Source organism: Typopeltis vanoorti, chromosome 3 (assembly GCF_054136105.1).
Source record: "Typopeltis vanoorti isolate ZY-2024b chromosome 3, IOZ_Tvanoo_1.0, whole genome shotgun sequence".
Taxonomy (NCBI): domain Eukaryota; kingdom Metazoa; phylum Arthropoda; class Arachnida; order Uropygi; family Thelyphonidae; genus Typopeltis; species Typopeltis vanoorti.
This window is the reverse complement of record NC_143551.1, coordinates 51230799-51245951: the sequence shown is the minus strand read 5'-3', so window position 1 is coordinate 51245951 and position 15153 is coordinate 51230799. Positions and strand designations below refer to the sequence as shown.

At 36.2% G+C, this 15153-nt stretch overlaps 1 protein-coding gene across 2 annotated transcripts in view; it reads left to right on the top strand.

The window, feature by feature from the left end:
• Nucleotides 1-15153, top strand: part of Rae1 (ribonucleic acid export 1) — a 127464-nt gene that overhangs the window by 70263 nt on the left and 42048 nt on the right. For both annotated transcript variants that reach the window (XM_090415604.1, XM_090415605.1), the window contains exon 7: nucleotides 9962-10069. In XM_090415604.1, coding sequence (XP_090271730.1) covers nucleotides 9962-10069 — 108 coding nt within the window. The remainder of the gene's footprint in view (nucleotides 1-9961; nucleotides 10070-15153) is intronic.

The window sequence follows — 15153 nt, the reverse complement described above, 5'->3', positions numbered from 1 at the left end:
TGTTATTCATTATCTATATGGATCAGATTATTGATTGCCCCAAGGTAGGCTGTAGAAATTCCAAGTTTAATAGAAATTCACACACAGAAAGAAATCACTGGAAAGGGAATGACGAGATAGAGCATGCTACCTTCCGAAGGGGGAACGGACAACTCCAGAAAGGGGAGGACATACTAATTCTAATGACCCTAAACCCTATCTATTACAGATATAAGGCATATTCTCAACCTGGTCATGTAAGCGAGCGATCTGTAAACAACAGAAATGGAGAAGAAAGCACAACTAGGAATGAAGGGGGGGGGGGGGAGAAAATTTAGTTAAGACTGCTGATTAAAGAATAAACTAGTAGGGTATAAATAAATAATAGATTCTAAGGTTGTGTAATTATCTGCGAGTTAACTCTCTGACAGGAATATCCTTTTTGTATAGGAATGAAGATGGCGCAGCTGTATTAACAAATAAATTTTTTATTGATTCCGAAAAGGAGCTAACTCCGGATCTGTAACAATAGAGAAATTTGGCTCTTGCCCAGGGCATTCTCTTTGTCTGCAAGTACAGTACACGTGATCCATCAGAGAGAACAGTGTCTGATATATATAAAAAAAAAAAAAAAAGTCTGCTCTTGCTAAGATTAAGCACTGTAATTTAGCGGCTGGAATAGGAACAGCAGAACAATTGGTAAAAAGATTAAAGATCTATAGATAAGATTTATAAAAGACAATAAACCACAACAAATACAGTTATGCATGACATAACAATGGCATCAGGGGCAATATCATATTAAAAATGAGGATATTAGGAAAGAACTTGACATTGTCAGCATCCAGGAATGTGTTAGCAGAGCTAATCTCAGGTGGTATGGTCATTTAAACAGAATGGGCGAGGAATGATTAGCCAAACAAGTGTTCTCTGCCAGGTTGGCAGGAAAACGACCCAGAGGAAGACCAAGATATAGGTGGATTGATGCTGTACAAAGTGCTTTAGACAATAGAAATATAAGATCTGTTAATGTTGGAGTCTTGACAAGTAACAGGCTGATTTGGAGAAAAATTGTAGATAGGAAGTTAGTAATGATGCAAATTTTTCATGTAGTACTATCATATCCTGTATACCCCTTGAGGGTATATGGCAGGAATTTGATGATGATGATACAAAAAAAAAAAAAAAAAATGAAATAAAAACATATAACGAAAATCTTCCTACATTACCTACAACTTACGTATCCTACAACGATTATTATGTATTATCAAATGAAATCCGGAACAAAATAAAAAAATGTAACACTAATATTACCACTAGTTTATGACTGGCACAATTATACACTGTGAGTAGTCGATCAAATGACCAGAGACCATAGCTGTCGCGACGAATTTTTATATTTATCAATAGTGCAACAATGTTGCATTTCCAAGAACTTAAATGTTTCAAGTTCTTGGAAATTCGCTGAAAAATAAGGCATTATTGTTTATTCAAATGTCCAGTATGGGAGTTTTGATAACGTGTTTGTGTTTAATGAATACAGACATTGTTTAGTAAATAAAATCGTTTCCAAATTTCCGTTCGTAAATTGTGTTTTGTGAATTCTCCTTTGTGCATTTATTTTTGATAATAGTATATGTAAGTGTTTATTATATATTTCAAAATATTTATCAGCAAAAGTATATACTATCATTCATCATCTAGCATACATTCACCAGCAATCCCCCCCCCCCCCCAACACACAACAATATGGGGTTATTAAAACATTATATTACAGGAGACAAAATTAATCTGTTCAGATGACAATGCGCTAACCATGGAACTAAACATCATCCTTAATACTTCCTTAGCCAATGGCTACAATCCCCATAAAATTCAAAAAATATTAAAACCAGTAAATCACAACCCCCCCTCCCCCTCCTTTCACAATAAAGATTACACTAAATCTATCACCATTCCCTACATCTGGGGCACCTCTGAAAAAATTACCAAAATCCTTAAAAAAATATGAGCTGACTTCTTGCTACAGACCATATAAAAAGTTGGCATCCCTTATCTGATTTACCAAAGACAGACAGGACAGCGAATATCAGGATTTCAAAACACAAGGACTATATCGTTTCACCAGTACGGCCACTCTGGGCTTGCAGATCATGCTGTAGATACCCGCTACAGAATACGTTGGAAGAAAGCCAAAGTAATACATGCAGCAAGTTTAAGTACGAAAGATTATTCATAGAATCAGCCTCAGCTCTAAAAAGACGTTCCAAATCTCAACAAATTTGGGTGCATGAGACTGCCCCAAATTTGGGAAACTTACATCATGAGAACATCAGCCCAATGGCCAAGGCAACCCAACATAGCCCGCTAGGGGGCACCATTAGGACTTTTGGAACAACAGTAGTTTCTCATCTTCTGCCTAATTTGCTTTTTGTAGTGCCTGCATGTACGTACCATATTTGTATGTTCCCATGAAGATGGCAATGTGACATTGCCGAAATATAGGAAGTATTTATTAAAGTTTCTTTTAATTTATATTCTAGTATATGTTGTAAATTCCTTAAATAATTTAATAGTCACGTGTTGCCAACGTGACTATTAAATTATTTTAATAAGTATTCATATTATGATCATTCATGTTGACGAATTTAGGGACACAAAACACATGTGTTGAAATTATTTTACTAATTATTAATAAAATAACACTTGACGTTTCGACCCCTGTATTGAGGTCATCAGAAGGATACATGTATATAGGGATCCAAACTACATGCTCTTGCACTCTATAAAGGTAAATTAAATCTGCACTGTTAATTAATGTTTCTTAGCCTGACCTCTAGGGATAATTAAATAAGATTAAAAATAAATAAATAAAAATAATCAAATTTAAAAAAAAATTTTTAAATAAAATTAAATAAAAAAATTAATAAAATAAATAAAAACTACAATAAACTCTGCTAAAGTTTTCATGTACTAAGATTCTTCTGGATTCGTACAGTTCAGATGACAATCCGAACTCTACAAATCCTGAAGAATCTTAGTACATGAGGACTTTAGCAGAGTTTATTGTAGTTTTTATTTATTTTATTTATTAATTATTTAAATTTATATATTTATTTATTTTTATTTTATTCTGGTCTTTTTCATGGGAAGACTTTCATAAAAACATAGAAAATAAATATCAGGAAGGTGACAAAATATTCTGGAGGCTATTGTAAAGGCTTCGAAATGGAGGAAAAAGTACTGTAAAAGGAACCAGATGATAAAGGTGACATGAAAATTGAAGTTATTCTAGATATTTGGAGTAATTACTTTGACAGACTGTTAAATGAAACAAGCAGTGTCAGCATGGTGGTAGAAAACTCCCAACTGAAATGCAGTCAGGAATACATATACATACTCGAAGTAGAAAAAAATAATCAAAAACGTTAAATGTGGAAAGGCAGCGGGTGTAGATGAAATTCAACCAGAAATGCTCAAACATGGTGGTATAAAAGTTTTACACTGGCTGCATTGCATATACACTATTTACCAATAATTGTCTGGACTCTTTAGCAATTTAAAATTGATACCAGCAGGTGAACCCTAATATTGGGTCTGTCCACATTTGGCTTTGATCACCTCCTGCACCCTTTGAGGGAGGCTTTCCACCAGTGTGTGTGGTAGACACCAGGTGGAAAGCCTCCCTCAATGGGTGCAGGAGGCTCCATTCCTCTACCAAAGAAGCACTGAGTTCAGAGACAGATCAAGGACATGCTACTCTAGACCTCAATTGCCACTCTAATTCGTCCCACAGTGTTTGATCGGGGTTGAAGCCAGGGCAGTCATTTAACACTCATCTCTTCATACCATTCCATAACAGTGCAGCTTTTGGCATGGGGCATTGTCATCTTGATAGTAACATGAGTCCATTCCATAAAAACTCCACAGTGTAGGCAGAACTTGATTATCCAGGATATCATGTTACTGAGCTGCCTTCATGGAACCACAGACAATGACCAGTGGTCCCACTCTAAACCAGCTGAATGCACCCCCATACCATTACTCCTCCACCACCAAACTTTACTGTGGGTACAACTGTAGTAAGAAGTGGTCACTAGGCTGCCTCCACACCCTGCCATCAGACTGGAAACAGGTTAACTTTGATTCATTGCTCTAGAGTACCATTTTCCACTGGTCATTTTCCACAAACTCTTTGCACCAGGCCAAACGAGCCACCGTGTTTGTTGTTGTGATGTTCAGCTTGTGTGCCGCTGCTCTTCTGTGGAAACCCAGTAAATGGAGTTCTTTTCGTAGAGTATATTAGTGCTCATCATGGTATTACTGGTGCTCTGAAACTAATCACAGATGGTCTGAGATGATTGTTGCTAGTTTTTGCATTGGCATTCATTTTAACATCCTCCTGTCAATGTCAGTCCTTTTTAGGCAGCCTCCTTGGGTGTTTTCCTGCACTAGTGATTCCATTTGTTGCTCACATTGCACAATTGATTTTGGATACTCCAGTTGAGCAGCAATGGCAATATGATGTGAACTCTCACTGAGTTCACGTCGTGTTGACATACTACCCGTATTCAACTGCTATGATGAAATACTACTTTACTACTTCCTACTATCTGTACACCAGTTTTTGTTATGAAGAAACTTGGAATTTCCATAACTTCAAATAACAGGGGTGTCTGGACAATTATTGGTCGATAGTGTATCACTAAGTCAAATTCCAGATGATTGGAGTAGAGCTCTCATAGTACACAACTACACAAGAAGAAATAAATTAGAGAATTAGAGGTATTTCCTCTAATTCTCTAATTAGAGGAAATAGAGGAACTACACAAGAAGAAATAAATTAGAGAATTAGAGGTATTTCCCTACTATGAGGTTCCTGGTAAGATTTATGCAAGTTTACTTGAGAAATGGCTAAGAAAAATTGTGGAAGGAAATCTTGGTGAAGAAAGCTGGATTTCAGTCCAGTCAGAGGTTGGTAGTATCAGATTTTCACTTTAAGGCAAATAGTTGAGAAATCTTGCAAATAGAACAAGGATTTGTGTTTGTTTGTTGATCTGGACAAGGCATATAAAAAGGTGCCAAGAGTAAAGCTCTTCAAAATGCTACATTTATATGGTGTAAATGGGACATTATATGAAGCAATTCATAGTCTCTGTTTAAGCTGTAAGTCAGCAGTTAATATTGAAGTTACAGCAAGATGATTTGAGGTAAACTCAGGTGTGCGACAAGCATGCATATTATTTCCACTGTTCATTATCTATATGGATCACATTACGAGGATGGTCTTAAAAGTTCTCAGCCCAACAATGAAAAAACTAAATTGCGCTTGGAGGTTGTCGACACCTCCAAGCACTAGTGAAGTACGGAGGTATCTATTCTAGGAAACGTGCGGTCATAAGCAGGGTCGATGTGATGTGGCTTGGTATGCCTGTAGTGTGCTCTGTCACATTTTGTCACATGTGATTCAGCCTGCTGCGGCGATAGTGTGCACTTAGCTTTACATTGAATACGAGACCGATGATACTCGACTCTAACCAAGGTGTTCCATTAAAATTTCAGGATTTGTGAAGTGTTCTGTCATAGGAAACGTTTGAGAAACCCTGTGATAGACCTACAAACTTTGAATGGATCATACAGGATACATGAAAGCTGAAAATGTATGCAGTCAAAGGGGTGAGAGCTAATATTTTTGCTTCAAGAGAACTCCATGATTGGAATGGATTGCATTTAGAGATTATGAGTGCACGTAGTGTGAATGAATTCAAGAATAGGCATGACAGCTGGTGTGGGTGATATTCAAACCCGAAGGTGGGAGACCACCTTCGAGTTTGAACCCCCTGAAGGTCTCCGGTAATAACAATTTGAAGACACATTGTTAATTTAAGATGGTCTTTAAAAATTGCTTCAAAAACCTGTCAGAATAATAGAGCAGTGTCAAAAGCAAAGGCTGACATACTGAAGAAGAGAACATTTGTGGATCACTGTACTTTAAAAAAAGAAAAAAGTACAGTGATCTATTCATCAGATTTGCACTTGATAACAATCACTATTTCGAACTTTATGGGAGCAAAATTTTGGGAGAGAAACAGAAAAGTAAGAAATTGTAGTGATTATAGAAACATGATTTAAACAGCGATGAAAAGATTGCTTGAAGAAAATTGAATGCTTTTGTATGTGTGTGTGTGTGTTCTTACCCCAAAAGGGCATAAACCTATTGTAAATTAGTACCTTAGGTGGGGTGAGGATTTTTTGTTTTTATTAATTTATATATATATATAAGGGTGATCTGAAAAGTTCTCGGCCTAACAATGAAAAAAGAATTTATAATTTCAAAATTATTTTTATTTTTCAACATAATCTCCCTTAAGGCTATTACATTTGCTCCAGCGGCATTATCCCGTCCCTGTAGTGGTTCTCAGTAAGATCCAAAATGTCCCTCTACAGCTGCAATCACCTCTTGATTTGAAGAAAGACTGACTAGCGAGGAAGAGTTTTAGTTTTGGGAAGGTGAATAGGGTGGATGTTCCAACAGTTCATAGTGCAGATCCCTTAATTTTCCCATTGCCAAAAACACCTTTGTGGGCAGGTGCATTGTCCTGATGAAAGATGATTTTTTTGTTTTCTTCTGCAAAATTTTCTCATGAATTTTTTTTCGTCTAGTCTGGTTAAAAGATTGGAACAACATTCCCCGGTTATTGTTACCCTTTTCAAGATAATTAATAAACAAAATGCCTTTAGCATCCCAAAACACCGATGCCATGACCTTTCCTGCTGATGAAACAGACTTTGTCTTCTTCGGTGCTGAACAACTGGCTTCTGTCCACTGTTTTGACTGCTGTTTGGATTCTGGTGTGTAATTGTGAATCCAAGTCTCATCCATGGTAATAAATCAATGCACAAAATCAGTTTTATTCTTGTTAAAATGTTCCAAGCACTGCTCAGAGATTTTCATGCGACTGCATTTTTGATCTGCTTTGAGCAAGCACGGCACCCATCTTGCGCAAAGCTTTTTCATATGCAATTCGTCGTGCAAAATATATCCTACATGTTCTTTTGATATGCCTATAATCTCGACAATTTCATGCACTTTGACTCGCCAGTCATCCAATACCATATCGTGCACTTGATCAATGATTTCTGGTATTGTTACACTTTTTGGACATTCTTCACGTGGATCATCTTCAAGGCTGGTATGGCAACATTTAAACTCGGCAGCCCATTTCTTAATTGCTGAAAATAAAGGAGAAGAGTGCCCATAAACATTTATGAACTTCGAATAAATTTCTTTTGGCTTTAAACCTTCTTTTAACAAAGACTTATAACTGCATGATACTCAATTTTATTTTATCCATTTCAAGGGATACAGACAATACTTTTTCTTCAGACAACTGTATAAACAAACTACATGATAGAATGATTTGAAATTTCACATGGATGCTTATGACATTTGTACCAACTTAGAAAAGAAAAAAAAAATCTTGCCGATAGTGTTGCCATCTATGGTCGAGGCCCAGAACTTTTCAGACCACCCTTGTATGAAGAAAAGTGGTAATCTAATATCAAAATTGGTGATGTTAATCTTAGCTCTTTTCTTTATGAAGATGTTATACTTCTGAATAAATCCAGTGCAAATATACAAGATTCCCTAACTAAGTTGAACATAATAAATTTGATATGAAAATCAGCAATAAAAAGAACAAAGAAAATAGGCAGGATCATTGAAAACATCAACTGTATCCTGAATGGTGAACCTGTAGAACATTTCAGCTATTTTAGTGAAGATAGTAAATTAAATATGGAAATAGATGACAGAATTAGTAAAACTGGTGTGGTAGGAAGTCAGCTGAATAAATTTATATACAATAAACAAATTAGTTAAAACAATAAATTGGATGTATGCAAGACAGTGTTCAAACTGTTTTTAACTTACGGATCTGAAAACTGGGTTAGAAATAAAACACATTATCAAAGACTGGAGACCTGATATTAGAGTTCTGAGAAAGATTAATGGAGTCAACAGATGGCATCAATGGCAGTATTGCATTTATTTATTTATTCATATGGAGTTTCTTCTCTTTTTCTCCCCCGTCCCTATTGGGGGTGAGTTGAGCCCCCTCATGGGGGGTTAAGTATTTATGGCTATAGATCCATGTGTGTTCATGGGGCCGGTTTGCCTGCTTGCGGGATGAAAAATGCCAGATAAACTGGTGGAAAAAATCCTACTGCCTGCGCCCAAGACTGGCTAACTTGGCTATGGCTGAGGAAGATCCTCAAATTCCTCACGTCTTCGACGGGAATCGAACGTGGGACACTCCTTCCCCACTCATATGGTTGCGAAGCGCACAGCCACTAGGCTAACCGTGCAGACATAATCACATTAAAAATGAGGATATTAGGAAAGAACTTGCCATTGTTAGCATTCAGGAATGTCTTAGTAGAGTTAATCTCAGGTGTAGGCTGTCCCTTATATACAAATCTATTCTTCCCTTAAACTTGCTCACACACACACATCCAAATACTTCCAACCAATCTTTCTACATAGCCTGTGCATTGAATCATTTGTCATCACAACCTGCTTAATTACATGTTACAATTACATCTTGGCAATATATACTGCTTTCACTTTCTCACTCTTCACTCTCAGTTCATCCAACAGTCCTTTCATATCCTCTCCTGCACTATATTTTCACCAGACAAGTAGTTCTGTTCCTACCAGATCTACCATTCTTTTACATTGTTTACCAGTTACATTTTTGAATTTAGAATCTGGAAAACTCGAAGTGGTCAGTCATAAGTTTTATGATTGAATTCTCTGTACCATATACTATCCTTTGTATAATCGATTTTACATACTTCATTATCATTACTTGAAATCTTACCTGGTTCAGTTTTGTTTTTCCTTTTGCTGCTTATCCTTCATGTCCTTCTGATGTCTATCACTTATCTTTTTCCAATTCTCTCATCTCTCTAATAATTTAGATATTTCCAAAGTAAATTCATACTTGATATCCTCATTAGTTTCAGAAATGGCATGATCTGTTCATTGGGGCAAGCCAAGTTGTTAACAATCTCACTAGCATCATTCTTTGTTGCTGCTTTATTGTTCTTGGGTTTTAGTGCCATGTTTACAGTACTACTGTAATATTGCAGTATTGTAATATTTAAGTATTGCAACGAAATATCAGAAACTTATCAAATATTATAAATACATGAAAAAACACCTTAATATTACTATAAAAAACTTATTATTCTAAGAACATAACACAACAGTTAAAAATCACTAATTTCTTAGGAGCATTAAATACACCTACCTATTACTATAGCTTCGAATCAGACTCCAGCATCATTTGAATATGAATGAAGGCTTCCATTTGGCATAACAAATGGAAGCCTCTATTTAATGGAATAACAAATGGAAGCCTGATTTAAATGACCTTCACTATTTTGTTGTGATATCTTAACAAGAAAAAAATAAGGATGAAAAATGAAATTTCATAAAAGATTAGTTGATCCTGTAACAGTAATAATTGTTACATTCTGCATTTTTATTGTTCTTTCAAGAAGCAGGATCTTCTTGTGTGAATCCCAATGAAAGGCTGTAAAACTATAATACATTAATACTAATCTCTTGTAATTAAGGGTTAGGAAATCTGTAAAGGCTACTCTAGATACCAAACATTGAGCTTCAAGCTTCTAATAAGCAGTGGTGATTTCATACTAGTTGATGGAATGTCTATTAGAGGCACACACAAATATTCATGCTACCATGAGATTTGAACCCATAACTTGCTTGGCCAGTACTTTATTCCCTGTAAATATGCATAACTTTTGAACATTTCATGGATATGTTTTGCAATATGATGTCAACTGCCTTTGCATTAAACTAACTCCTGTTTTAAAAGGGGGGGTGGGACTTAGGAAAAATTTAAATCTTAATCATTTTGGCTGTTTTATTTTATGGCATGAACATTTCTTTTAGGTTTATCCAATGGCAGTTGTTGGTACAGCAGGCAGGGGTATTATTGTTTATCAGCTTGAAGGACAGCCACAAGAATTTAAGAAAATTGAATCACCTTTAAAATATCAGGTAAATTGTTTTTGGATATAAAATATTTTTAACTTACACCTTCAGAACTTCAGAATTCCTTTTTCTTTGTTTCTGCTAATTTCACTATTATAAAAATAGATGATATTCATATATTATCACATATTTCTCATTTTATTTCATGGTGCCTCCACTACCATGTTTCTCATGTTTCTGTTATGATGGAATATGGAAAAACAGCCAATTATTTAAAGTATGTAGTCATGTCAACTTTATTGTAACAACCACTGTTATAGCAAACACTCACCACAGGGTACTAACTGAGAAGTTTCATTCAAACCATATAGCAACAATGCTATATCAAGGGAAGCTCATCCTGGCAAATAACAGCTCATTTGATTCCTTATGAGTTTGCTATAGTGAGAACAGGTATTGCTAATTAATACAAGCACTTGCCTATATGACTGAAAAGGTGTGTCAATTATTTTTCTCTCTCTCTGTGTTGTCATTAGGTTTTAAATTTCTTTTACCTGTGAGAAAGAACAGGTTTAAATGCATCAGTTAAACATTGTTGCAATAACATCTGATTCTACATTTTAACTTTTATTATGAAACATAAGCTTTATTGTATGACCTTATTTTGATGGCATTTTTTCCCTAAGTACCTTCCATAAAAGCAAAACAGTAACATTCACAAATTTAAGAAATTCAGCATCATTCCAGCATCAAGATGGAGGGGATGATTCTTCCTTATCGATTCAAAGATGCAGTTAAATCTTGGATTTATGCAGCACCATAGAATTAGACATTAGGGAGAAATTAAATTTACATTCCTTATTAAGTCAAATATGCCTTCATTTCAATAGGAAGGATGCCAAAGCTCAGAAAACACCATATATAGGACTTTTCTTTTATTTACTAATTAATTGTTATTTATTTTATTTTTGTCTTCTGTGATATCAACAATTTAGCTTTGTTTTCATGGACAATATTCTTTTGAACTTGCTATCATAATCATTCTTCTACATCACGGGTCTTCAATCTTTCAGACGGTGCGGGCCGCATTAAAAATTTCAATGAAGCCCGTGGGCCACTAAGCTATAACGCAGTATTTAGAATTGTAAGATGCTTTCCAGATTCACAAGGAATGCTGTGCATTTGATATTTTACATAAAATCCTATAAAAATAAACAAACTCAGCTTTAAGAGCATAGTAGGAGTCTGGTTCATGATAAGTAAATACAATCAATACTTGAAAAAAGATAATTTAATGAAGAAAACATTAATTTTTTATAATGTCAATGGAAAACTTGGCAATGCTTTTCCTTGACCAGCTTGTTGATGTTGGAAGTCTCTATGCGCAGAGTATTCTCGAGATGTTGGTCCGTAATGTGAGTTCTTGTCTTGGACTTCACATGCTGCATTCTGGAGAAGAACTGCATAAGTATGTGCTTCCTAACAAAGCACACATCTTCAAAGCATGCTGGCAAAGATTATGGAATGCATCCTCAAAAATGTAGTCTTTGTAAAATGTAAGCAAGGGGCACATTGAATAATTTTGCTCTCAAAGAAGAGTTGTTTTGGAGTTCAAGCATCTCCATTTGTCCTGAGCCTGGCATTTCGGCAGCATTGACACTGAATGCATTGAAAATAAATCTAAAGAAGACTGCTAATTACGAAAATCACTAAATCTCTCTTCGAACTCACTTCGCAGCACGGCTAATTTTGTAGCATATTCATCAAGAGTCGAACAGTTGTACTCAGCGAGAAGCTGAAAATGAGTTAAGTCATTTTTTGCGAGTTGTGCCTCCCAAAGTTTGAGCTTGGCCACAAAAGCTTTGATGTGATCAAACAGTATGTACCAGTTGATTTTTGAATTGTAGCCACGTATTTAGTTCATTAGTACATAGACCAACGAGATGTTGGTCACAAAGGCAAAGTCTGTCATCCACTTCGGATTGTCGAATTCTGTAATCAGCTTCCCCTTGGTTTGCATGAACTGCTGTATTTCACTTCTTAAGTCAAAGACTTTTAAGAACCTTCCCTCTGCTCAACCAATGCACATTACTATAATAAACCACATTGCTGTGATCCACTTTGCACTCTTGAGTCAAAAACTCTCGGAATTGACGATGATTCAATCCTCTTGCCCTAACAATGTTGACGACAGTCACAATAACTTTCACGACGTTCTCAAATCCAATAGTTTTCGTCCTCAAATTCTCCTGGTGGATTAAATAGTGGTAATGGATGAAATCTTTACCTTCTAGTTCTGGTTCTTTCCGTAGCAGCACAACAAACCCTTCGTTCTTTCCCACCATAGCAGGGGCACCATCAGTTACCATGCCCTCGAGGTTGGTTAAGCTGAGGTCTAAATGCTGGAGCGTTTTCTTGGTGGCTTCAAGAATATCGGTGCATTTCGTCATTCCCTTCATAGGTACGAGTGCTAGCAGTTCTGTCACACTGAATTGTTGATCAATGCCACGGACAAAGATAGCCAGTTTTGCTGTATCCTTAACATCTGTACTCTCATCTAAAGCAAGTGAATATGATGTAAATTCGGATGACCATTTTTTTAAGGTTCCTTGTATGTCGTTGGCAAGTTTTTCAACATGTTATGCCACATTTATCCCAGACAAACACGGTTTTTTAAACACTTCCTTATTATTTGCGCACAGAATTTCTCCAGCAGCAATGCAGCACTCTTTCACCAACCTGCTGTCCAAGAAGGCTTTTGATTTTTTAGTAATTTTTTCAGCTATTACATAACTAACTTTGACGCACGCTTTGCTCTCTTCCCCCCTGCCATTTAAACATGCCCTTGTTAAGTTCTGAATAAAACTAAAAGTAGCTAACTTGTAATTTCTTCAGAACTTAACATGCACTTTTAAACTTTGCGCATACTGATAAGTCAAGCAGGTTAAATTTTATGTAAAGGTGCCAGACAATTTAGTAATTTTAGAATTCTGTTATTTATCCCTTAATATATGTAATATATTTCGTTGTCCACTGCCTAAGGTTTTGTTAAAAATGAGTGTTTGTGCACCACTGAGTGAAGGTCTAACGGGTCAAAGATTGATTGCCAGAGGCAACGCACGTGTGCCAGAGTACACGTTGACTGTGAAGAGAAGCCACACGACTAAAACTCCCAACCACCAAAGAGATTACTAGTGGAGAATGTGACGCTAGTAAAGTGAGTTGTACTTTGAAGTGAGCAAGGAATTAAAAGGATATGACGTAGTGCTGAAATGTAGGGGTGCGTAATTTAAAAAGGGCAACGCAGCACCGGACTGGGGCTTTTTCTCTTGTTCGTCGGATCTCCAGCCAGAGTCCCTTGCCAGTCAGTTGTCTGCTGTTGTGGGAGCCATTCTCTCCCTGCCTCGATGTTTGTCCTGGTTTCTTGTGGAGAATGTGATGTTCGCCCAAGGGGCAAGGCGTCGAGCCACAAGCGAGGAAAGAATGCCGAGCAGTCCTTGAGAAGCTGCGGATAGAAAATTCGTTCAGTTGAGCTGAGGTCCGGTATACAGTATAGACAGTCGAGCTTTGCTTAAACCTGGTAACCAGTGAAAGGCAAGCACGTATCTTCAGTGTCTGAGATTCATCTAGCCCAAGTCTGACAAGAACGAAACTGCAGGTCGAACGGAACCAGAAACAAATCTGAAGGTGAAGCTGTTTCGAGATGTGTATGATTTTCCAGCAGATCCCAACTGGGTGGTAATGTAGAAACCTTTTCTTTGTTCAATGAAAGTGTGCAGAAAGAGTGATTGTAACCTTAATAGAACGTTTAAGACTAGAATATTGTGATTTCGCGTAAGGACTCTAGAAACCTAGTTTAGAGAGACAAACTAAATTCCAAGACATGAATGTAGAAAATTAGAGCATGACCTGAACGTCTGAAGTGCATAACCTTAGCAGTATTGTATCATTAATCTTTGTATTACCTTTGTTTGAAAGTTATGTGGACTTGATACCTATGCTTGTTTAAGATAGAAGTTAGAAAAATTGAGTGTATATATTTTATCTGAAATTGATATTGAAGTTAATGCATGTCAGAGTTAATCTTAATAGTGTTGGGACATTAGCCTTTGTTTCACCTTTGTTCGAGTGCCATGTGGAACTGTTACCTAAGCTTGTTAAGAAAGAATTAGAGAGATTGAGTGCTTGTGATTTAACTGAAATTGATTTAGAAGTGAATATATGTCTGAATTATTCATGATTTGTAATTTGTTTAGTGCATAATTAAATGTTTTCTTTTGACTTAACAATTGCCTTGCCTGAAATCATTTTCTACTGCACCCCCCCCCCCCCCATAAAAAAATCGAACCACAGCGGGAGGTATTTTGGAAGGGAGGTCACGACTGTAGATTGAGATAGGGATAGATTTGATACTTGAATTATTTTATATAAGATTCAGAAATAAGGATATAGTTCAAAGCTCGGTACTGGTTCTTTGATTCTTCACTGTTTGAAAATCTAGAACTTAGGGTGTCACAGCTAAATAGAAATTTTTCTTGAGTCTGAAGAAAGAACCAGCATTAGCTCAGAAACAAAGGAATTGCCATTGTCTGGTGGGAATCTCTTTGCTTTCAACCCAAGAATCATATCCTTATATAAAAAAAAAAAAATACAGCCCCAAGTTAAGAGGAAAAAAGTAGAATATAATAAAAGTGAGATAAGGGAAGGAAGAGACATAATTTAGCCATAAAAAGATGATAGCTATAGAAAAGAGGGACATAACACCCTGCTGGCATTTTAAATCAATTTGGAGATGGTTCACTTTGTTCAAACGAAGCTGTCCTTGAAGGTGATCGAAATTGGATGCATGCTTTGTCTCACAGTGTCGTTTTATATTGTATTCTTTTGATTCTGACTCATGACAAATTAAACACATTAGCTTATCGTCAATCGGCAAAAAAAAGTACAAATTGGTCCACTTTTCATTAAAAACTCGACAAGAATCACTTGATTTACGCTTTTTACTCGTAGATGCTTCAAAATGGCCATGTAACAGTTATTATCCACTGAATATGTCTCACACTAATGGAAAAAAGTCTGGCAATATAAAACTACAATAGGCTATGGTTAGGGATCCCAGATACTTTGGAAAAAAATATGGGACACTTATG